General features: G+C 40.1%; 1 protein-coding gene across 5 annotated transcripts in view; it reads left to right on the top strand.

Annotated features, from left to right (window-relative positions):
- The window catches only part of VRK2 (VRK serine/threonine kinase 2), a 130,907-nt gene that overhangs the window by 5,708 nt on the left and 101,377 nt on the right, over nucleotides 1-23,822 (top strand). For all 5 annotated transcript variants that reach the window (XM_089669221.1, XM_089669220.1, XM_089669219.1 and 2 more), the window contains exons 2-7: nucleotides 2,326-2,464; nucleotides 4,730-4,785; nucleotides 6,100-6,169; nucleotides 11,401-11,488; nucleotides 13,071-13,179; nucleotides 14,162-14,254. In XM_089669221.1, coding sequence (XP_089525347.1) covers nucleotides 2,338-2,464; nucleotides 4,730-4,785; nucleotides 6,100-6,169; nucleotides 11,401-11,488; nucleotides 13,071-13,179; nucleotides 14,162-14,254 — 543 coding nt within the window. In that variant the 5' untranslated portion in view covers nucleotides 2,326-2,337. The remainder of the gene's footprint in view (nucleotides 1-2,325; nucleotides 2,465-4,729; nucleotides 4,786-6,099; nucleotides 6,170-11,400; nucleotides 11,489-13,070; nucleotides 13,180-14,161; nucleotides 14,255-23,822) is intronic.

Here is a 23,822-nt window from a genome sequence, read left to right as displayed (position 1 = left end):
TGGGAGTTTTGCCAATAGGAAAGTATTGACTTTGATGCGACTTTGAATGAGTGCGATTTGATGCAACTTTGACTTTGGATGGGTACAGCTGTGATACGTTTTTTTTTTTTTGCTTTTTCTTTTTAAAAGGAAAGTATGACAGTTCTGTTCATGTGGTGTGACTCTGATGCAACTTTACACTCTCTGGCACTAAAATAGCATCAAAGTTGCACCCATTCAAAATTGAATCCAAGTCACACCCATCCAAAGTTGCATCAGTTGAATCCAAAATGCACCCATCCAAAGTTGCAGCAAAGTCGAATCCAAGTCACACCCCTCCAAAGTGGCATCAAAGTCAGTACTTTCCTATTGGCAAAAAAAACCCTCACAATGCATCAAAAACACGTGTTCAAAAATGCACTGCACAATGTGCCAGAAAAACACAGAAACATAGAAAAGTAATGGCCGGAAAAGACCGAGTGGTCCATCGAGTGCCTTTTTTTTTTGTGTTTTTTTTTTTTTTCTGGGAGTGGTGTTTTGTTTTGTTTTTTTTTGTTTGTTTGTTTTTTTATTTGGGTTTTTTTTTTTTTAATGCATCAATCGCAACACGCAGAGGTGTGAACCTAGCCTAAGGGCCCATGCACACTGGGCATAAAAAATTCTGCTTCTACAGTCATTTTGCAATTTTTTCATCAGCCTGTAGAAGCAGCTCTATGTTAGCCTACTGTATGTGTCCATGCACATTGGGGCACTTAGAAGCATATTTGCAGAGGAGCATTTAGAGGCAGAAAAAAAACATCAAGTGCCTTTTTGGGAGGAGTTTTCAAGCAGAAAAAACGCTAAATGCGCATAAACTCTGCGCTTAGCATCATTCAGCATTTCAATGAGCAAAGAGGAATGTTTGGGGAAAAAGAAGCCTGCAAAAAGCAAATCCTTCTAAATCTTGCAATGCGAGCCACTATGAACATTTTTTATGCTGATTTTTTTCTTCCAGACGTTCTGGCATTTTTTTTTTCTGCTCCTCGTGTGCGTGGACCCTAAGGCCCCTTTCACACGAGTTGACTGATCGGGTCCATCTGTCAGTTTTTCCGGTGGCCCCGATCAGACCCTCAATTCTCCTCAATGGAGTGGTGGGTGTAAACATACACCCACCTACATTCAATCCAATCTGCAAAAACCAGACGAGGAAGAAGGTACGTCCTTCGAAACGCATCAGCTGTACTGAGTGTCTACCCCCATGATGGGATTCGTGCTGGCCTCCTGTTTCTGAAGTCCCTTGGAGGACTTACATGCCTGTTTTTATTTGCTGTTTGTGAGTACCATTCTTTTACTAATAAATTTTGGTTACTGAGGTAATGCGCAAGGTTGGTGCGCTTCTTGTTTTTTTCACTTTGCAGTACTGTACAGTAGCCCTCCAAGGCTGACAACTGCAATGTAAGCAGGTTTTCAAAAAGGATATGCAAAGTGCAGTAACCCATAGCAAACCGCGTACAGTAAGGGCACTCACACAACCTCAGTGATCTGTAAGGGCACTCTTTATTTGGCAAAAAGTCACAAGATGGAGGAACCATCTCCTCTAAACAGAGGCTTGGTGCAACCAGGCAAAACGTCCTTGCCTTAACATGCAACAACATGGAACCATCCCAGGGGACTTCTGCAGCCATCTGTATGCATAGAAGGAAACATTCTGAGGTAAAGTTTGCAGCATTCCCAAATCAGCACCCCAAAACATGCTGACTAAGTTAGCTTGGGGGGTTAAAAAAAAACTGTGACTCTGCCAAGCACAATAACCAATATAAAAAAAAAAAAAAAAAAATTAAAAATATGGGCCATCAAGGCATCTTCTTTCTTATCCTGGTAGGGTCAGGAAATCACAGAAGATGTATGGGTGGGGGGGGCCTTCCTTTTATACTTCTCTATGTGTTTTCTGTCCCATTCGAATGGGAGAAGTCTGTCTCTGTTAGCTGTCCAGGAGGAGGAGGAAGGTTTGGTTGATTTGGCTAACTAGGGTGATAGGTGTCTGTTCCTACTCATGAATTCAAGTTGTGCTCTTGCCTGAACCAAAAGTCAGGAGAAAGGGGGGATTGGGGATAAAAGTTGTGTGGACACTCTTTTATACGTCCCATTGCTCCTCAATCCTGAAATGAATAACTATGGTGGAGAGCTATTGGGCTTCTTCTAGGTTCCTTTGCTATGGCTATATTCACAGCAGTTCTGATTGACATCGTAGACTGCCTATGTAAGAACTGTTTCAACCTTTTTGAGGTTGACTTGAAATTTTTATATTGGGCTATACAGCACTTTCACTCATTGTGGATTTGGATTTTTAAAAGGTCTTTCTTTTAGGTTAAAACAAAGATGCCTCCGAGGAAAAGCAAACTGCCAGTTCCTTTGCCAGAAGGTTGGATAGTGACTGACACAAGCAAAAAAAGTTGGAGATTGGGCAAAAAGCTTGGTCAGGGAGGTTTTGGATTAATCTATTTAGGTAAGCAATTTACAAATGACTTTTTCTTTACATTTTCTGTTGTTATTGAATCGCACCTCCTAACCTTCCTTGTTTGTTTAAAAAAAGTCTGATTGTCTGTTCGCGTATACTAAGAGGGTTTTGTGATCAGTGCATAGGGAACATATAACTCTGAACATCTACCATGTCAGATGATACAGGGTACCATGGCTATGTATAGAAAACACTGAAGATGTTTCAAGTTAGAAGAAGCTCTGTTTACAAGGTCTGGAAAGTATTGGGATTGCCATTTTGCAATGATCACCTCGGAGGTGATGTTTGTGTCTATTTTTGCTCCATTTTTCATGCAATTTCAACTGCAAAAAAAACTGATCAAGGCAAGCTATCTCCAACAGCTTAGATACTGCATGATGGCCATAGATACTTCTGATGATAAGTTGCAATCACCAAATTCTTCCATCAAAGGCTAGTTGAAACAGATTGAAATCTTAAAGTCTGTGTGTGTGTGTGTACAGCCATTATTAGTCTTCTAGCCTTGCGTTCTCTCAGCCTTGCTGTATAGGTTGGAGCTATGCTCTGCATTCTGTAAGCGCTCTGTACGGTAGAGTACCTTTAGAAAAGCAGAAAGCTGCAATGTGCTGGAAAACTCGCTGATGCAGATTATAAATATAACTACACCCAATGTACACACACTGTCTTGCCAGATTAAGCGCATCGTGTGCTTGGGGCTTTTGTCAGCACACGCCCTGAGGTGAAAGGGCACAGCTGACTTGGCCCAATGCTACGGAAGCCCCAGGCATCTGTAAGAGCCCTGCATCAGCGTGCATAGTGCACCTTGAGGTGAGGTGGAAGGGGTGCAGCCGCACAGACCTAACACAACACTATGGAAACCAACTAAAAGGCTTCTGTTAGGACTGCCCGCACGACACCCATTATTAATCCCGCCACCCGGCCCAGGCAGTGCATGCAGTACACAGGGCCGGTTAGAGGAGATCTCTGCTTGTCTGCCCATTGCTTTCCACACACTGCTGGGAGTCTGGGCCTATGTTAAAGTAGAACTATAGACAAAACATTTTTTTTTTTCCATTTTGGATAGCGTAAAGGAGGGTTATAACCCATGCCAGTTATTATTTGCCATCTGTGTCCCATTGGGGAGATTCCCTTCAATTCCTGCACCATAGCTAAACCAGGAAGTGAGAGAGAATCCCTGCAAATTAAGAGAATTCCTTGGGGATCTCCAGGTCTCCAGTACTAGTGTCCCCATTGAAAGATCTCCCCTCTATATCTTTACTGTGGACAACCCAAAATTTGGGGTTAATTTTACTATCACTTTTGATGGTAATGGTAAACGGACAAGCAAACAGAGAGGGTGAATCTCCCTAAAGGGGGCACAGAAAGCAATAAAAATGGACAGGTGTTCTAATCCCTCTCCAGTCTATCCAAAACTTAAAAAAAAGAAGCAAGTTTTGCCTTCCGGGTTTACTTTAAAATTCTTCTTTATAGATGTACTGCACAAGTCCCAGTGCACTATACTTGAATTTCTCCTGTCACTGTAAAAGTACAAGTCCCAGTAAACTATACTTGAATTTCTCTTGTCTTGGTAGAATTGAAGCAGCCGCTCCTTTAAATAACAGCCTTCAAAGAACAGTTCTTAGTTACTTACTTTAAATGCTGCAAAATGCATAAAGTTCCATACACTATTTATGTCCATCACTTGTTCTCTCTATCCTGATCACTTCTGAACACACCTTGTGTGAGCTGAATATAAAAAGGTACAGGACATGGTCTGGCAGAACAGAACCATGGGAGAAACTCATTTTGTCCTTTTACTGCATTTGCTGATATTTAGTTTTCTTTCTTAAATCAAGAAATTCAACTTCCCCTCCCCATTCTCAATGATTGCAGCCTAGTATGCCAACGACGTGTATTTCCTCTTTTTTTCCTTTTTTTTTAAATATTTTTTTATTTTTCATATTTTTCATTGTACTTTCTCATTACCATTTCATTGTGAGGTTGTAATAAACTCCAAAACATAGCTGAACAGAAGCTGGTATAAATTATACACCTCAAAATACTGTACATTTCTGCTGGTACACAGTCCACATATTCCTGAGCCTTTGTAATGTCAAATATCATTTATACACCCATAAAATGCTAAACCTGTACAAGTGCTCCAATTGTACAAGACTGTTTATGAATGACTTTACATAGTGTACTGGAGGAGAATGTGAGCACACAGAATATTATGAATAATTATGACAAAGACCAATATTGTTTTCTTTTCAGCCTCCCCTAATTGTGATACACCAGTCCATGCTGATGCTGTTTACGCCATCAAAGTGGTAACAACCATTTTCTTTAAATATTTTCTGCATTTTCCTTGAATTTAAAGTTTCTTAAAATTAGAACAAAAAAAGAAAAATTCCCAGCTCAACTTACCAACCAGCCTGCAACCAACCAAATTGTCCTGTATTACAGTTTGCGTTACAAACAGGGGTTTAGTTTGCACACATTTTGTAAATACATGCATAAGCTGCAAAGCCTCTTCACAGCACCCCAGTGTTTTCTGCAGTCCTAATTCTTTAATTTAGAGAGCCTTCATAGTAGAAGCCCATGCAGGAACCCAGCCGTATCACTCATTCAAAGTATTCTGTGAATGGGAAAACTGCAAGTTTCAACAGCCTTTGCGGCTGTTGGCTTGCAGTTCTCGAAGAAACTACTACGGCACTGTTCAGCGTTGTGGTAGTTCGTTGGTTCTTCTTGTCACAGTTTATCTGCTTGCCTGTATGAGGTACAAGCAGACAGATTACACTGACAGGTCTGCAGGAGTCCTGCATGGTACCAGAGATCTGCTAATTACTGGTGCAATGCTTTCCAGACTCCCCAAAACAAAAATAGTAAATGCACCTTTTTTTACCTGCAGAAAGGTGAACTTATCCTTTTGACACGATCACTTTAATGCATTTTATTATTGGTATGATAATGTGTTTTGACAAGGGCTGGATTTACAAAATGTATTTACCTGCTGTCTCTAGCTTCAGTATGTTCACTTGTTGCTAATGAGATTGATGGTCTGTCTTTACTTTGTGTGGGAGACAAGATGGCACGCAGAGGGGATATGACTGGGTCTCTGGGACAGACGAGAGCAAAGTTTTTACTCCTGGATTATATATCATTGATTTGTTTATAAGCTGAATAGTTCATATCTGCTTCACATTATATAGTAAATTATACTGGTTTGCCAATGTTGAAATACATATGTATTTACTGTTTTATATGCTAAGGGAATTATTGTTCTGAATGGCCAGTCTTGTGATTTATACATGTCTGCCATAGTGTACAGTCAGACAGGAGACCCTTTCTTTTCCTGGTTCAGTAATGGAGCATTATATTTCACATGTCTGCCTTAAACTTTGTCATTGGGCAGTGTGATCTAGGAGGCAGTAAAGCTGAACCAAAAAGTAAAAGAAAGTGGTAGAGTGGTCTCCCTGGCTGTACAGTGTGGCAGAGGTATGTAAATTACAAACAAAGATCCATGTATTTATTATAACTGTGCATTTAGCTGCCTGTTTGGAGTTCCCATTCAATGTCGTAAAAACAGAAATTTTTAAATAATCTGTCTTTCATTAATCCTGTTCCTAATATTGTACTTCTAGGAGGATCATCAGAATGGGCCATTGTTTTGTGAGCTGAAATTTTACCAAAGAGCAGCAAAACAAGATGATGGTAAGGAAAGGATAAGTCATCTAAACATTGTAGCACCATGTGACGTTGTTGGGCTTTAACCACACTGAGAACATAGATCTGCTTTAATGTAGTTGTAAACCCTTTCATATACCTAGTGAAGTGACTGACCTCAGATGATGCACAGAGATAAAGCAAATCCTCCTATATAAGTTGTACCTGTCTGCAGACTTCTCTTCTCTGCATCCATTGAAAGGGCTGAATTTATAGGTCCTCATACACACTGGACGTTTTTACAGCGGCTGTTTTTGGCTTTTGACATTTTTTTCTACAGCCAGTAAACTTCCATGCACACATAGACTGTAATCAATGTTTTTTTGGCAGGGATGTCTTTTGACTGGAAAAAAAATCCAGGACTAGTGGGCTTCTAGAGGAGTTTTTTTAGCTGTAAACACGCTCTAATGCTGAAAAACAAACCAGCGTTTTTGGACGTTTTAAAAAAAAAAAAAAAAAAAACGCAAACGTGGCAAAACGCTAATACAAAACCACTGAAAATCTCACATTTTTAACATGACTTTACACAGCTAATGTTACCAGGGTTAATAAAATGTCCAGTGTGCATGGAGTCTTAAGCTTGTAGAGCTGTCAAAAAAGGGGTCAGAGAGATGAAATTACACTTTGCACAGCTCAGTGAGGAGAGTTCTGAGAGCTGATTAGCGGGAAGGGAAACCCCACCCACACAAACACACACACCTCACAGTAAAAGAGGTGTACTGGAGAACTACTGGAGCTCCCTCCCATGTCACCATTTTTCTTTTGGTGTCAGACAAAACTGTCAGAAGGGACTTGTGCTGAGAGCAGAGGAAGGAAGCTGCAGACAGAAATGACACGAAGTGCTCTGGATTGAGGTAAGTACACACTATAGAGGGATATGCTTTGTTCATATTTCATGTCTAAGGTTTACAACCACTTTAATGTGCTATTAAAAAGAGGTGCAATGGTAGCCAGGGACAGGAATTGTTGTGTTTGCAGGATTACCAGTTACAAATAAAGGAAAAACAAGCTGAAAAAAATGAATGCAGGTCCCAAAACCTTAGCACTGGTAAGCTACAACGTGTTACATTTTTTGCTTTTGGGTTTAGATACACTTCGACTTATTGTACATGTAAAGGCCAGATGCTCACTACTCCACTCTGTAAAGAAAGTAATGGTTTGTCACACAGGCTGAACTTTATAAGTGTCTTCCTCTTTTCTTCTTCATAACATGGTGGATTGTTGGGGTTAGTAGTTTACAAAAAAAAGAGAAGATTGTGTGTGCTGTCTGCTCAGCAAACAGGAATTGACAAGAACTGGCAAGAGCAACTGGTACTCTGTACTTGCTGAAAATGCCCTTGCGATGCATACTAGCACATTATGAACAACTTGCCTTAAAACGAAGCCCTCCACTGCTGTCACTTCCTTCTTCACCTGGTCCCTCTTCCAGGTTTGCAATCTCAGGCCAGGGCATCACAGTCCGGGCAGCGATGACATCACTCCTGCGCATGTGCATGGTAGTCCCGGGCCACGGTATGCAGCTCTGAAGGAACGGCACGGGTATGCTGTTTCTTCAGAGCGCATGTGCTGGCTTTAGGAAAGACAGAATGCACGTTTGCATGTTTAGGAGATATTATTTTTACCTGTAGGTAAAATTAAACAAAAAAAGTTTACTACCAATTTAAAGCTATTCCTTTCTACTTCTTTGCTTCGTTCTTTACATTTAGACATGAATCTCTTATGTTTTTCTTCATATTTAATAATAATTATGTTTAACATTAAACTGATCACATTCAAATGCATTTTATAAACGAAAAACAAACACAAATTAAGTGAAAAAATATAATTGTAAAAAAAAAACAAACTATGCACTGATTTGCATGTTCATGAAGGAAATAAGTATTTGATCCCCTATCATTCAGAAGGATTTCTGGCTACCAGGTGTCTTTCATACAGGTAACACGCTGAGATTAGAAGCAGTATCTTAAAGGGAGTGCTGCTAATCTCATTTTGTTACCTGTATAAAAGACACCTGTCCACAGGAGCACTCAAACAATCAGATTCCAAACTGTCCACCATGGCAAAGACCAAAGAGCTGTCCAAGGATGTCAGGGACAAGATTGTAGACCTACACAAGGCTGGACTGGGCTACAAAACTATTGCCAAGCAGCTTGGTGAGAAGGTGACAACAGTTGGTGCAATTGTTTGCAAATGGAAGAAACACAAAACAACTATCAGTCTTCCTAGGTCTGGTGCACCATGCAAGATCTCACCTCATGGACTGTCATTGATCATGAGAACAGTGAGGAATCATCCCAGAACTACACGTGAGGATCTTTTCAATGATCTCCAGGTAGCTGGGACCACAGACACCAAGAAAACAATTGGTAACACACTATGCCGACAAGGATTGAAATCCTGCAGTGCCCGCAAGGTCCCTCTGCTCAAGAAAGCACATTTCCAAGCCCGTCTGAAGTTTGCTACTGAACATCTGAATGATGCAGAGGAGGACTGGTTGAAAGTGTTGTGGTCAGATGAGACCAAATCGAGCTCTTTGGCATCAACTCAATTCGCCATGTTTGGAGGAGGAGGAATGCTGCCTATGACCCCAAGAACACCATCCCAACTGTCAAACATGGTGGTGGAAATATTCTGCTTTGGTGGTGTTTTTCTGCTAAGGGGACAGGACAACTGCACTGCATCAAAAGGGACGATGGACGGGGCAATATATCCTCAAATCGTGGGTGAGAACCTTCTTCCCTCAGCCAGGGCATTGAAAACGGGTCGTGGATGGGTGTTCCAGCATGACAATGGCCCAAAACACACGGCCAAGGCAACAAAGGAGTGGCTCAAGAAGAAGCACATTAAGGTCCTGGAGTGGCCTAGCCAGTTTCCAGACCTTAATCCGATTGAAAATCTGTGGAGGAAGCGTAAAATTCGAGTTCCCATACGTCAGCCACCAAACCTTAATGACTTGGAGGGGATCTGCCAAGAGGAGTGGGCCAAAATCCCTCCTGAGATGTGTGCAAACCTGGTGGCCAACTACAGGAAACGTTCACTTCTGTGATTGCCAACAAGGGATTTACCACCAAGTACTAAGTCATGTTTTGCAAAGGGCATCAAATACTTATTTCCCTCATGAACATGCAAATCAGTGCATAATTTGTTAGACATGCATTTCTTTTGAATTTTTTGTAGCTATTCTGTCTCTCAGTGTTACAATACACCTACCATTCGATTTTTAGACTGATCATTTCCTTGTGAGTGGGCAAACATTCAAAATCAGCAGGAGCTCAAATACTTATTTCCTTCACTGTGTGTGTATGTGTGTGTATGTATGTATGTATGTATATGTGTGTGTGTATATGTATGTGTGTATATATATATGTGTGTGTGTGTGTGTGTGTGTGTATGTATATATGTGTATGTATATATATATATATATATATATATATATATATATATATACAGTGAGGAACAGAAGTATTTGAACACCCTGCGATTTTGCAAGTTCTCCCACTTAGAAATCATGGAGGGGTCTGAAATTCACTTTGTAGGTGCATTCCCACTCTGAGAGACAGAATTCAAAAAAAAAATTAAGGAAATTACTTTTAATGATTTAAATGATTTTTAAAGAATTGCACTGCTGAACATAAGTATTTGAACACCTAAGAAACAGCAAGAATTCTGGCACTCAAAGACCTGTTACTATGCCTTTAAAAAGGCACCTGTCCACCCCACAGTCAGTCTACTACTACCATGGGCAAGGCCAAAGAGCTGGCAAAAGACACCAGAGACATAATTGTGGACCTCCACAAGGCTGGAAAGAGCTACGGGGCAATTGCCATGCAGCTTGGTGAAAATAGATCAACTGTTGGAGCAATTGTTAGTCATCTTTAGCCTCTTCCATTTTCTATCAGTCTCCCTCGGACTGGGGCTCCATGCAAGATCTCAGCTCGTGGGGTATCACTGATGATAAGAAAGGTGAGGAATCCGCCCAGAACTACAAGGGAGGAGCTGGTCAATGGCATGAGGAGAGCTGGGACCACAGTTTCAAAGGTCACTGTCGGTAGACACTACGCCGTCATGGTTTCAAACCATGCATTGCACAGAAGGTTCCCCTGCTCAAGTCATCACATGTCCAGGCCCGTCTGAAGTTTGCCAATGACCATCTGGATGATCCAGAGGAGGCATGAGAGAAAGTCATGTGGTCAGATGAGACCAAAGTAGAACTTTTTGGTCTAAACTTCACTCGTCGTGTTTGGAGGAAAAAGGATGAGTTGCATCCCAAGAACACCATCCCTACTGTTAAGCATGGGGATGGTAACATCATGCTTTGGGGGTGCTTTTCTGCAAAGGGGACAGGACGACTGCACTGTATTAAGGAGAGGATGAATGGGGCCATTTATTGTGAGATTTTGAGCAACAACCTCCTTCCCTCAGTCAGAGCATTGAAGATGGGTCGTGGCTGGGTCTTCCAACATGACAACGACCCGAAGCACACAGCCAGGATAACCAAGGAGTGGCTCCATAAGAAGCATATCAAGGTTCTGGAGTGGCCTAGCCAGTCTCCAGACCTAAATCCAATAGAACATCTTTGGAGGGAGCTGAAACTCTGTGTTGCTCAGCGACAGCCCCGAAACCTGACAGATCTAGAGGAGATCTGTGTGGAAGAGTGGGCCAAAATCCCTGTTGCAATGTGTGCAAACCTGGTCAAGAACTACAGGAAACGTTTGACCTCTGTAATTGCAAACAAAGACTTCTGTACCAATTATTAACACTGATTTTCTCAGGTGTTCAAATACTAATGTTCAGCAGTGCAAGACAAATACATTCTTTAAAAATCATACAATGTGATTTCCTGAATTTTTTTTTTTTTTTAATTCTGTCTCTCAGAGTGGGAATGCACCTACAATGTGAATTTCAGACCCCTCCATGATTTCTAAGTGGGAGAACTTGCAAAATTGCAGGGTGTTCAAATACTTCTGTTCCTCACTGTATGTGTGCGTATATATGTGTGTGTGTGTGTGTGTGTGTGTGTGTGTGTGTGTATATGTATGTATGTGTGTATGTATGTATGTATATATATGTATGTATATATATATATATATATATATATATATATATATATATATATATATATATATATATATATATATATATATGTGTGTGTGTGTGTATATATATTCTGGTGTACGCACATAGATATGTGGTTACTAACTTTATATGTTTGATTTCAGTCATGAAATGGATTTACAGCCACAAGCTGGATTATTTAGGAATACCCAAATACTGGGGATCTGGGGAAACAACATTCAATTCAAAAAGGTAAGCATGTTGTGCTGGCAGGGAGGTGCAGTATTCAGTCACCCAGTAGCTTCTGTAGGGTCACCTCAGTTCATTAAATCTCCAGATGCTGAAGTTGGAACACTGGCATTTTAATTGTTGAAGACAGATGTTTTCTCAGGATATTTATGAGCTAAACCAAAGCTAAAACTAACAATATATTCAAAATGATTTCAGGTTACAGCATTTAGCTAGGAGCCTGCATAAGAACACATTATTAGCATCTAACTGGCTACAAGGAGACTTTTTTTTTTTATTCTAACACAGGCATACTTTTTAAATAAGAGCTTTGGTGGGATATGTGTTTAATGACATAATTCTCACCATATCTAATCTATAAAAAATGTAAAGGGTTAGTCCATCTAAAATTGATATTGCAGTTGCTGGGAGGTTAAAGAGGATCTTCAGTGGCCCCCAAAAAATTAAAAGTCAGCAGATACAAATACTGTAGCTGCTGACTTTTAATATAAGGACACTTACCTGGCCAGGGATCAAGTACCATCCTCACCTGGGCCAGTTTTTCACTGGTCTTTGGGTCCTTGGCACTGGTATGTTTACTAAGGGAAGGTGGCCAAGTTCTAATGGCTTTACAGCCAGCTTCCTACTGCTTTGTGAATAATCCTTTTCGTTTTCTGGGACTTGTGACGTGTCCCAGAAAGTTATGGGCAAAGATAGGGTCAAAACTAGGTTCCTGCTCCCCGCCCCCTCCCTCCAATAAATTGTGTACATTGATGTTAGAGGAGAGGGGGTGGAGACGGAAAATGTACTGTACCTTTACAAAAAAGGCACTTTTTTTTTTTTACGTTTCCCTTCATGTGGATCCCAGATACCTCTTCACATGTTCTGCTTTATTGCAAGTACACATTAATTGCTTAGAAATATGCTATACATTATTAAAAATATTTGTTAGGATCTCTCTCTCCTTTTTTAAAAAAACTTATTTTAGAATTGGCACCCAATTCAAAGGTACATTAAGGGTACACATGATCAAGAACCTTTGTAGAGTGTTATTGGCATGTGTCGCCCTACAAAAGAATTCCCTGTCTTTCCTACCATAGTGATTAGTGCCATTGGGACAAGAAATGAGGGGAAATTTGCTCAAAGGCAACAAACAGCAATAAAAATGTTTTTCTTTCTTATTTTAGTAGATGGGTAGGGTTAGAACATTTGTCCTGTTTATATTGCTGTCCGTCTTTTACTTCCTGTGCCAACGACCACTGCAATCAGGACTTTAGGCAAGGGGACAGCCCCTGATGGGGACATATGGGCAGCAAAAAAAAACATGAGCAGAGGTTCTAACCCTTCCTCACTTTTTGCATTTTTCAGCTTTGACTTTTCAGATATTACTGGCAGTGTGTTTGTTCCTTGCATGCAACTTATTAGGTATGTAGGCTTTGAGCAGGATGGCACCTTTAAAAATTAAATCAGTGCTGAAAGCACCCATACTTCTATCCTTACTGGTTTACCTAAATTAGTTTACATATGTTTGATGCCTGTTGTTTATTTTCTTCATATAAACAATTTTAATTGCCATATTTTATTCATGTCGATTTCTTACTAACAGTTACAGATTTATGGTCATAGATCGCCTTGGTTCCGATTTGCAGAATTTCCAGAAAAGTAACAGTGGCAGGTTGCCACTCCAAGCAGTTTTGCAAGTTGGTGTACGTATGGTAAGTTTAACAAACACTCTAGATTTACAGTAGGCAATTCAGAAAGAGAGTGGATAGAGTGTAAAACAAATGAAATAAGTAGACAATGAATGGCAAGAACCCGAACAGGGAAAGTCGGCAACCCGAACAGGGGAAGTCGGAAACCCTAATCACAAATTAGTATAATTAAGAAGCCATTAAATACCAAATATGCACGGTATCTGAGGAAAGCAGCCAAACACTCCATGTGGCTATGTAAGCAAAATACTTATCGTGGAGGGAAACTATAAAAGCATCTAAAGAAGAGATACTAATACATAAGTACACACATATAACTTTACTTCATTTGTTTCATATATTCAGGTTTACTTAATAAGGCAAAGTCATTTTCACTTAAATTAGTTTGGTATAAGTAAGGGCACAATGAACATTATTATTGTCTTCTGAGCTGGCGTATTAAATAAACCTCCATGTCTTTAAAATGGAATCCTGCACAAGCATACTTTTTCTTAGTTGGCCCCTTGTCATAGTCCACTTAGATGAAAATATAAGAATTGCCTTTATTTCTGCATTGGTAGTGGGCTTACAAATGCTTTTTCAAGTCCTGGAGATGGGTGCACCTATATAATCAGGATGTAACTCAGTCTTCGCTTTTTTCCAGTAATCCTAGCTATAGCTTCAGTAATTGATGCTGCAACGATCTGCTTAGGAACAGCACATGAGGGTGACGCTGGAAAGTTGATCTCTTCCAACGCTTTTTCAGTGTGTCATCCTGCTAGTACTTGGGGCATTTACCAGTGTGAAAATGTCCATTAAAAAAATAAAAAAAACAAAGCACAAGGAAAATTCAAGTAAAGGTGAGTGGTAAAGATTCTCATCCTTTTAACAGGTTATTTTGTTGCTGCCAATATTTTTACTTTGATATCTAAATTTCTTTTGACTGTGTTTTGCATGCTAAAGTTTTAAATAGTTTTACCTGGAGTTCTTATTCCTTGTCTTTCAGTTGGATGTCCTAGAATATATACATGAACATGAGTACGTGCATGGTGATATAAAAGCAGGAAATATTCTCTGTCACTTATCAGATCCTAGCAAGGTAAACATTATTGCTTTACTCTCTGCATTTGCAATAAATATTTAGATGCTATTGTTTGAGATCTGTTGATGTGGTAAGTGTATCTAATCATCTTCTCCATTTGCACAAATTCTTCCCATATATGGCAATGATAATTACAGTTATAATTGTATATCTAAAACAATTATTTCTTTCCTTTCCTTTGAAGGACACAGGAAGTCTTAAATATTGGTACTATACTGCATCATACAGGAGGAACGTACACTGGCAACAACAACAAAAAAAAAACTTGGCCAGAACAGGATAACACTGGCCACAACCAGTGCCTCAGTTTTTTGCTAGTAGCCTTCAAAGACTGGGCATGTTTTATTTAGCTTTGATGTTCTTTGTTTGAAAGATTTTTCAATTATCAACAGCTGCTGTTAAATTCATGCGGGATATCTTAAATTCTGGCAGTCACTAGTTTATACTGATGTTCTCTCTGCAACAGCTCTGTATTTCTGGAAGTTTATCTAGTCATCTACAGCTGCTGTTGGATTCAGGCAGGACATGGCAATCTTAGCTAGCCAAGCAGCTCGTCTTACTAGTCTATTATCTATACTTGTGTTCTCTCTATGACAATTTTAGAATGACTCCCCATCAGTGTTTCAGTTCACACAGGACTCCGCTATTCAGGTCAGGCCAGTATATCTGGGATTGAAGCAATTTTCACCTGACCCCAACTCTGAAGACTCATGTTTGTGCGTGGATGTAGCAGGCTAATGGTGTGCTGGGGATTCTTCCCCTAATTGTATCTGAGATTGTCTGAGGCAGTTTTGGGAGAAATGGATTTTAATTAGCTGTGTAAAGGTGATTTTCTTTTCCTTTTCTTGCTGTGTGCCTAATGCTGACATTATACAGGAGAACTTTACAGAAACTTGTGACACTTCTGAGTCTTTTACTTGTCTCAGTGATGTGTTCGGTTTCTCCAGTAACATACAGTTATACAATATATAGCCCACTGAATGTGTCTGTAGGTAACTTTTCATACAGAAAATAATTGTAAGCCATACATTGGTTTGTCTCTGACAATCAGGAACTGTTATTCCTGACCCTCCGTGTTTACACTTTTTTTTTTTTTTTTTTTCGCCGCAGAGTTAAGCCTGGTACTCGTGATAAGAATACTGGATGAACGACTGTCCACTTTTTTTTTTTTTTCTTTTTTTTTCTGCATGCTACTCCCCATATCGAAAATGAATAGGTTACTAGAGTTACGAAAATTCTCGTGAGACAGAATAAAACTTTGCGTGATGATGTAATGTATTGTATTCTTTCACTTCTGAGCATGCGCAGTCTTGGTCACTCTTTTCTTCTTTTTTTTTTTTTACGGTCATATACTGTACTGATTAAATGAAAGTCTTACGGGAACAATTTTCATGCTTGTCCCTTCAAATAATTTTTGCATGAACTGTTGAGATCGGCTCTCGAAAGCTGTGTACTAACGATCAGATTATTGATTGATCGCCCCGAAAATGTTTGTTTTGGATGATTTTCTCATCATGTGTAGCAGCCTTTCATGATGCACTTTCCCCTAGCAGTGCCTGGGCTCTCTCTCAGGGACCCCCTATTTGATACCTCTGCAATTTAATGTTATCCTTTCCCTAAGAGTGCCTGGGCACTCTTGTGTTGATGTGCAGAAGCCTGCACTAAAATTTTTTCTTTTTTTCTTTGGTGTTGGATGCCAAGTTAGATGCATTCCTGTTATGTCTTTGGTAACTGTTTCTTCCGTTTAGTCTCGCAGGGTGCTCTGGTCAATGGAGTAACAGTGTAAAAGGCTGTGTTAAGCCTACCCTTCATAGAAAACCATCTTTTCAGCTCTTCACTGAACAAGATCATTAAACAAGCCAGCTAGGTATAAATAAGGATTATATCCTTAGACAAACCTTCCTTGGCATAAAGGTGCGCACACAATTTTTTTTTCTCCTGGCTCTGCCCACCGGACACTCGACTGCACCAAGCTGCCAACCCCTGTATTAACCCAACTTTATTCTTGCGGCATCCCCATAATGGGATACATAGACAACCTCCTGTTGAGGCAACAGCTGGCAAGGGTTTGTTGAGCAACATGGCTTTAACTGTTCAGACGTTGTAGCAGTTAAGGTGTATTAACCATTATGGAAGAACCAGAAGTTTTACTGTGGCAAGAGTGTACTTGTCCTGGGGAGAATTTCATGTTCCAGCCTTATCAACCATGTTTGTTCCAGTCAGATTTCCTCAGCCAACAGTTCCTGGACCCGGGAGGTTGGTCCTTACATCCAAAGTAGTTCCAGAACTTGTGCTGCCGGTGAGCAATGCCGAATATCGACCTCCAGGCTCAACAAACTGGAAAGATTTGACTTCAGGTGCAAGCATTTTCTAGTGGAAGCAGTGGCTGCTCTGGTGACTCTGCAGGATCAGTACACCAAGATCTGTGTCCCCCCTAAAGCTCTATGTTGTCTGCTTCAGAGATTCAAGATGGCCTAAGTGGATGTGGCATGCTGACCTGATAAGATACCTGACAGATGCTCCGTGGGCACTGATGGCCCATTAGAATCTTCTGTTTTAAGGACCAATTTACCATCCTGCTTCATGATCGCTGGACTTAACAGCATGGTTTTGGCAGCCCAGGGGGGAGGGAGAGGGGAAAATATCTTTATCTGATTCCTACATTGCTAAAAGCTAGGAAGGCCACTTCTTTTATGGTCTACCAGGTGTGGAAGAATACTTCACTTGCTATTAGCCTAAGGAGAATTATTATGTGGGACAATGACTCTCCTTTCTGCAGCTGGGTCCAGAGCAGAGTTTTATCTCTGAACTATCAAGGGCCAGGTTTCTTACCTTTCTATCTCCTTTTAGGGTCCATTACCCTCACTCTCCTTAATTAAGACCTTTGTACACAGGGGTGCTCTTATGTGGTGCCCCATCTGTTCCCCTGTGATTGTCTATGTTTCAGAAACCAGTATTTAAACCTATTAGAGACTTTGTTTGTGCTTTAACCCATTTGCTGGTATTCCTTTTAGCACTAACCTTTTGGAAAAAGAGTCTGAATTCTGGGCTTAAATCCTGCTAGGAACCATATTTGGTTTGTCATGGGGACAAGGTAATGTTGTGGCCCATCACTTCCTTCTTGTCTAAGGTGGTTTCTGCTTTTCCTCTCAACCAGGACATTGTTTTTCCATCCTTCTGTCTTGTTCCCAAAGGAAACTTCCCTCCATTGTTTGGGTGGGTTAGGTCTGTGAGTGGGTGGGCTCAGTCACTCCTTTAAGAAGGATTGAAGCTTTTTTTCAGTCCCTCATCTAGGCTTATAATTTCAAGGATCAACTCTCCCCTTTCCTGTTATGGTGCATGCTACTAACCTGTGAGTGTTTTGAGGGCTTTTTGGCACAAAGTGGTTTCTTGGATTGTGGTCTTCAGTTTCCATGTTCTCTAGGTTCTAGCAGGTGAAAGTTTTTTTTTTTTTTTTTTTTTTTTTTGCTTCATCTGATGCCGGCTTCAAGCATGAGATCTTTCAGGTGACTCTTTGAGCTGCAGGCAGTTCCAAGTTTTTTGTCATTTTCATAGGCTTGTTGGCGTTTGTTTGCTGTGTTGTATACCTCTCAGTTGAAATGCTTTTAGATGTTCTGAAGTTTGAATATTTCTGTAACCCTCAATGGACAAAAAAGAAAATAGGATTTTTTTGTACTCACTGTAAAATCATTTTCCTGTTGTCCATTGAGGGAAACAGGCTCCACCCCTTTTTGTTTTATGTTCGTGCTATTGGTAATACTCTGCTACAAAACTCATTTTACTGCCACCTACAGGAGTTCATTTCTCCTGTAGGTGGCAGTATAACTATAAGGTTCAAGACTTTCAGGGTCCCTCAATGGACGTCAAGAAAAGGATTTTACCTTGAGTACAAAAATTCCATTATTTTAAAGAAAAACTAAAAATGTGTGTGTGTGTATAAACTAAATGTAATCATTTTTTAATTTTATATAAACACTAACAATTAACTCCTCTTATTTGCTTCTAATTTATATGTAAAATATATAACTGAAAGCGTTTTGTTCTATCTGTTTGTGCAAAAAATAATGTTGCTCCTGTCAACTGACAATGTCCTTTTGCAGATCTTAAGCAGTTCTATTAATGCTGCAATATATTTGTTTTTTTTATTCTTGGGTTTTGATCCCCGAGACCAGCTGAAATTTCAAATCGAGCTTCCAAGAGTGCCTAATTCAGCTACTGAAATTTTAGAACAGGCAGTATGTCTGAGTGACAGTAAGAGTTTTTTTTCTGCACAAAGCTGGTGTCTGAAGCTATGAAAACTCTGTTGAACGTACGTATGTCGAAGGCCAATTAAGGTGTTCAGATGTGCCCCATGCCTGAAAAGCAGGGATTTTTGATTGAGGATGTGGACAGGAGCATTACTGGTAAGCTAGGAGCCAGAGGGTTTCTGTTAATGAAGACTGAAGGATGGATTAGTTCATATTTAATCTGTCAATGACAGATTTGCTATAAGTAGACTATTTTTTGTAATTTAATATAATTAACACTAATAATAATAATGGCAATTATATATTGCAGATAAACATAAAAACAAAATGCATTTTTTTTTTTTTTACGTATTGTAGAAAAAATAACATGTTCAACGCATGCCTGCCGCTGATGTACTTAGGTGGAATCAGATATATCTGCAGAGCCTGAAATTTTCGGCTGACTCCTTCGTTTACTTTATTTCATCTGCCTTCAGGCTTCTTACGGTGTGAATATACAAGTCTATTTTTAGCTGAAGTGCTACTTTCCAAGTTTACAGGCGCTAGGTTTTTTTTTTTTACTCTTCTGTTCTTTCGGCTCCTGAAAGTGTTATGCAGATTAGCATAGATTAACCAATATGATTCTCCATAAAGCATGCTGCACTGTATAATGCCATTGGTTTACTTACAATGGGAGATGATTTATTTTCAAGCAGGAAAACCATACATTGCTATTTTAACATGTTTTAACATATTTTAGCAAATAAAATGAGCTGCTTTGAATATGCAGCTGCTATGGAGATTTGAATGGGAATGAAAACATTGCCTTTTTTTCCTATTCTCTGGTTTTATCATTTTGTGACTCTTTTTCAACAATTTTTTGTCTGCACACCCAGCAGTAAATAGTATTTTAGTTAAAATCAGGTATGCAATTTGCATGGAACAATTTAGGAATAGTATCTGTAGTAAACATTGATTAACCTCATAAACAGGGCTCCAATGTACTTTCTTTATGTAGGTAACACCTCATTATCTCTTTATTAAGGAGACAATAGGGGTTGCTTTGCAGAAAAACACATAGGATACATATTACCACAGATATGTCTTGGAAATGTTGCATTTTATGGGGAAAGGGAAACTGAGTTAGTTATCGAGTGGTTATGGCATTTAGAAAATCCACAGACAGTGATTAAGATATATGCAAAAACAGGTATTCCTGGTGAGATCCCTACTCATCATGATCCAATCACTCATTTATACCTATTAGCCTTCACACATGTTCTTCGGGCTCTCCAACTCACTCCTGACACCAAAGGGCTCACTGCATGCAAGCATTGTGAGAAGAATCCGATTAAAGTTGAATACCAGTCCAACCATGAAATAAACAGATACAATACATGTATGTGAGCCTTTTTGCCTGACAAAGGATCTGTATTTCTGTCCACACAATTCTGAGATTTACAGCTGTGGGCAGGAGACCTGATCTGGCTCTGTAGCAATTCAGTAACATTTAGATTAGGTTCACACGTGTGAGGTGCAGGACACTGCATGTGATTCGCACAGGAATTGCACCTCATTCCTGTGCACATCACATGCGATGTCTGTGCGGTGCGATTCCAGCCATACATTTCCAAATCGCATCAGAATGGTTTCAGACCCCCCTCCCCTTTTTTTTCTGTTTTTTTTTTTTCTTCACCTGAACCGCACCCATGTGATCCACTTTCTGGCAATCGCACTGCGTTTTGTGATCTAATTTAACATTGACATCAGCAGCAGATTACGTAGATGCCATGCAATTGCAATGCGGTGCAGGAAACGCACATGATTTCCTGCGTTTCCCACATCGCATCAGTTAGAATCAGGACTTGGAGGTCTCCTCTCAACCCACAGCCATTGATTGGATAGTCAAAGAAGAAGCAGCAGACCGATGAGCTCATCTCTCTGTCACTCACTCCTTCCTCTTGCTCCCTGCACTGCAGCACAACTGATTGGCTGCTTGTGCTGCTTCTCTCTCTCCAGCCTGTGTTCTGCTGTACAGGGGCAGACAGAAGATAACATGAAAAATTCAAGTACTTGTTCTGCTCGCATTTACAAAAAAACATTTAAGGGTGTAATGTGTGTGTGTTTTTTTTTTTTTTTTATATCTGTCTTGAGTTCAGCTTTAAATGTGGTTTGCAGTTCCTGGCCAAAAGATTTTTGTTCATGTTCAGTGTTCTATCTGAAATCACACCTGCTGAGAGAATGTCTGAGAGCTTAATGTGCTTCTATTATCTAGCTAATGCATGTATGATTTCTTGTGATACAACATATATAGGTGAATATGAGTGAGGACCTTGATGCCCAAACATGCTGATCAAGATTTTCTTTTTTTTCTTTTTCGCTATATTGTGGTTACAATGATTTAGTGGGTCTGTCGTTTTTATTATGGTTTTTTTTTTCCTGTAACTGCCAAAAATAAACTGATCCAAAACCAGTAATTCAGCCTTAGCTGATGAAGAATTCAGTGATGTAAGCAGATGAACTTGCACTCACAGGCCACTTTATTAGGTACACCTTGCTAGTACCAAGTTGGATCCCCTTTTGCCTTCAGCACTGCCTTGAAGTGTTACTAAACCCCGCACCCTACATTCACTATATCTGGTCTCCCACAGTACACACAACATGGAAATGCAATTATTTTAGTAAATATAAACTACTGAATACCCTTTATCATCAGCAGTTAGAGCAGTCTTGTGACTTGTTGTGGTTAAAGCTTGTAGGAGGAGTTTTCTTTCTGCTCTATTAGGATGTGAAACCCTTGACCCTCTGTCTGGACAGTGCTGATTGGCCTTGTGCTGATCACATGCACTCTCCCAAGAAAAAAAATCTCTCTAGTAATACACGCCAAACTGAGCATGTGCATAGTTACATAGTTAATTTGGCTGAAAAAAGACTAAAGTCCGTCCAGTTCAACCACAGAAAAAAAAAGTTATAATCCTATACCCACAGTTGATCCAGAGGAAGGCAAAAAAACCCCCCAGCAAAGCATGATCCTATTTGCTCCTGCTGGGAAAAAAATTCCTTCCTGATCCCCGAGAGGCAATCTGATATTCCCTGGATCAACTTTACCTAAAAATGTTAGTATCCAGTTATATTCTGTGTATCTAAGACAGAATCCAGGTCTTTTTTTTTTTTTTGAAGCAATCCACAGAGCTGGCCAGAACTAACTCTTGAGGGAGTCTGTTCCACATTTTCACAGTGCTTGCTGTGAAGACACATGCATGTGACTACAGATTCAGTCTGTGTCAGGTTGTCATTTCAAGAGGAGGGGCAGAAAAGAAAGGATAAACAACCTTTTTACACAATGCAGAGGATTAACCCCTCAGGTTCCACAGTGAGTATAACAAGCATGATTTACTTCATATACAGACTGATTTTACTGTTGTGGGTTTAGTAACACTTTAATTCTTCGTGGCATAGATTCAACAAGGTGTTGGACACATTCCTCAGAGATGTTGGTCCATATTGAGTTACTTTTGCCTTTCTATCATCTCAAACCAGTCTGCCCATACTCCTCTGACATCAGCAGGGCATTTTTGTCCACTCAACTGCCGCTCACTGGATATTTTCTCTTTTTCGGTCCATTCTTTGTAAACCCTACAGATTGTTGTGTGTGAAAATCTCAGTAGATGAGCAGTTTTGAAATACTCAGACCAGCCTGTCTGGCACCAACAACTGTGCCACATTTAAAGTTGCTTAAATCCCTTTTCTTCCCCATTTTGATGCTTGGTTTGAACTTCAGCAAGTCGTCTTCACCACATCTAAATGCCTAAATGCATTGAGTTTCTACCTGATGATTGGTTGATTAGCAATTTGTGTTACCAAGCAATTGAACAGGTACACCTGATAAAGTGGCCAGTCAGTGTATATACAGTTGCAAGAAAAAGTATGTGAACCCCGTGGGATTACGTGGAGTTTTGTATAAATTGGGCATAAAATGTGCACTGAAGGTCATCTAAGTCACAACAATAGAAGAACACAGTCTGCTAAACATAATACTACACAAACATTAGATGTTGACATGGTTTAATTGCACATAACATGTAAACATTCACAGTGCAGGGAGGAAAAAGTATGTGAGGCCCTAGCTTAATGACTTCTCCCAGAGCTAATTGGAGCCAGGAGTGAGCCAACCTTGACTCCAATCAGTGTGATGATATTGGATGTGTTGCTGACAGCTGTCTTGCCCTTAAAAACACACACCTCATTTGGGTTTACTGGTTTCAAGAAGCACTGTCTGATGTGAACCATGCCTCTCAGAAAAGAGCTCTCAGAAGACCTACGATCAAGAATTGTTGACTTGAATGAAGCTGGAAAGGGTTACAAAAGTATCTCCAAAAGCCTTGATGTTCATGTGTCCACGGTAAGACAGACTGTCTACAAATGGAGAAAGTTTAGCACTGTTGCTACTCTCCCTAGGCGTGGTCATCCTGTAAAAATGACTGCAAGAGCACAGCGCAGAATGCTGCATGAGGTAAAGAAGAATCCCAGAGTGTCAGCTAAAGACCTACAGAAATCTCTGGCACATGCTAACATTTTTGTTGACACATCTACAATAAGGAAAACATTAAACAAGAATGAAGTACATGGGAGGACACCACAGAGGAAGCCATTGCTGTCCAAAAAGAATATTGCAGCACCTGGATGTTCCACAGCACTACTGGCAAAATATACTGTGGACAGATGAAACCAAGATTGAGTTGTTTGGGAAGAACACACAACACTATGTGAGGAGAAAAAAGGCACAGCTCACCAACATCAAAACCTCATCCCCACTGTAAAACATGACGGAGGGAGCATCATGGTTTGGGGCTGCTTTGCTGCCTCAGGGCCTGGACGGATTGTTGTCATTGATGGAAAAATGAATTTCAGAGTTTATCAAGACATTTTGCAGGAAAACATACGACCATCTGTCCGCCAACTGAAGCTCCGCAGAGGATGGGTGATGCAACAGGACAATGACCCAAAGCATACAAGTAATTCAACAAAACAATGGCTGCAACAGCACAGAATACGCCTTCTGGAGTGGCCCAGTCAGAGTCCTAACCTCAACCCGATTGAAATGCTGTGGCATGACCTTAAGAGAGCGATTCACACCAGACATCCCAAGAATATTGCTACACTGAAACAGTTTTGTGAAGAGGAGTGGTCCAAAATTACTCCAGATCGTTGTGCAGGTCTGATCTGCAACTACAGGAAATGTTTGGTTGAGGTTATTGCTGCCAAAGGAGGGTCAACTAGTTATTTAGTCCAAAAGTTTACATACTTTTTCCTCCCTGCACTGTGAATGTTTACATGTT

Source organism: Staurois parvus, unplaced genomic scaffold (assembly GCF_062004578.1).
Source record: "Staurois parvus isolate SC_StPar_1 unplaced genomic scaffold, SC_StPar_1.0 ptg000070l, whole genome shotgun sequence".
Taxonomy (NCBI): domain Eukaryota; kingdom Metazoa; phylum Chordata; class Amphibia; order Anura; family Ranidae; genus Staurois; species Staurois parvus.
Note: the sequence above shows the minus strand (reverse complement) of the source record. Positions and strands in the feature narration are given on the sequence as shown.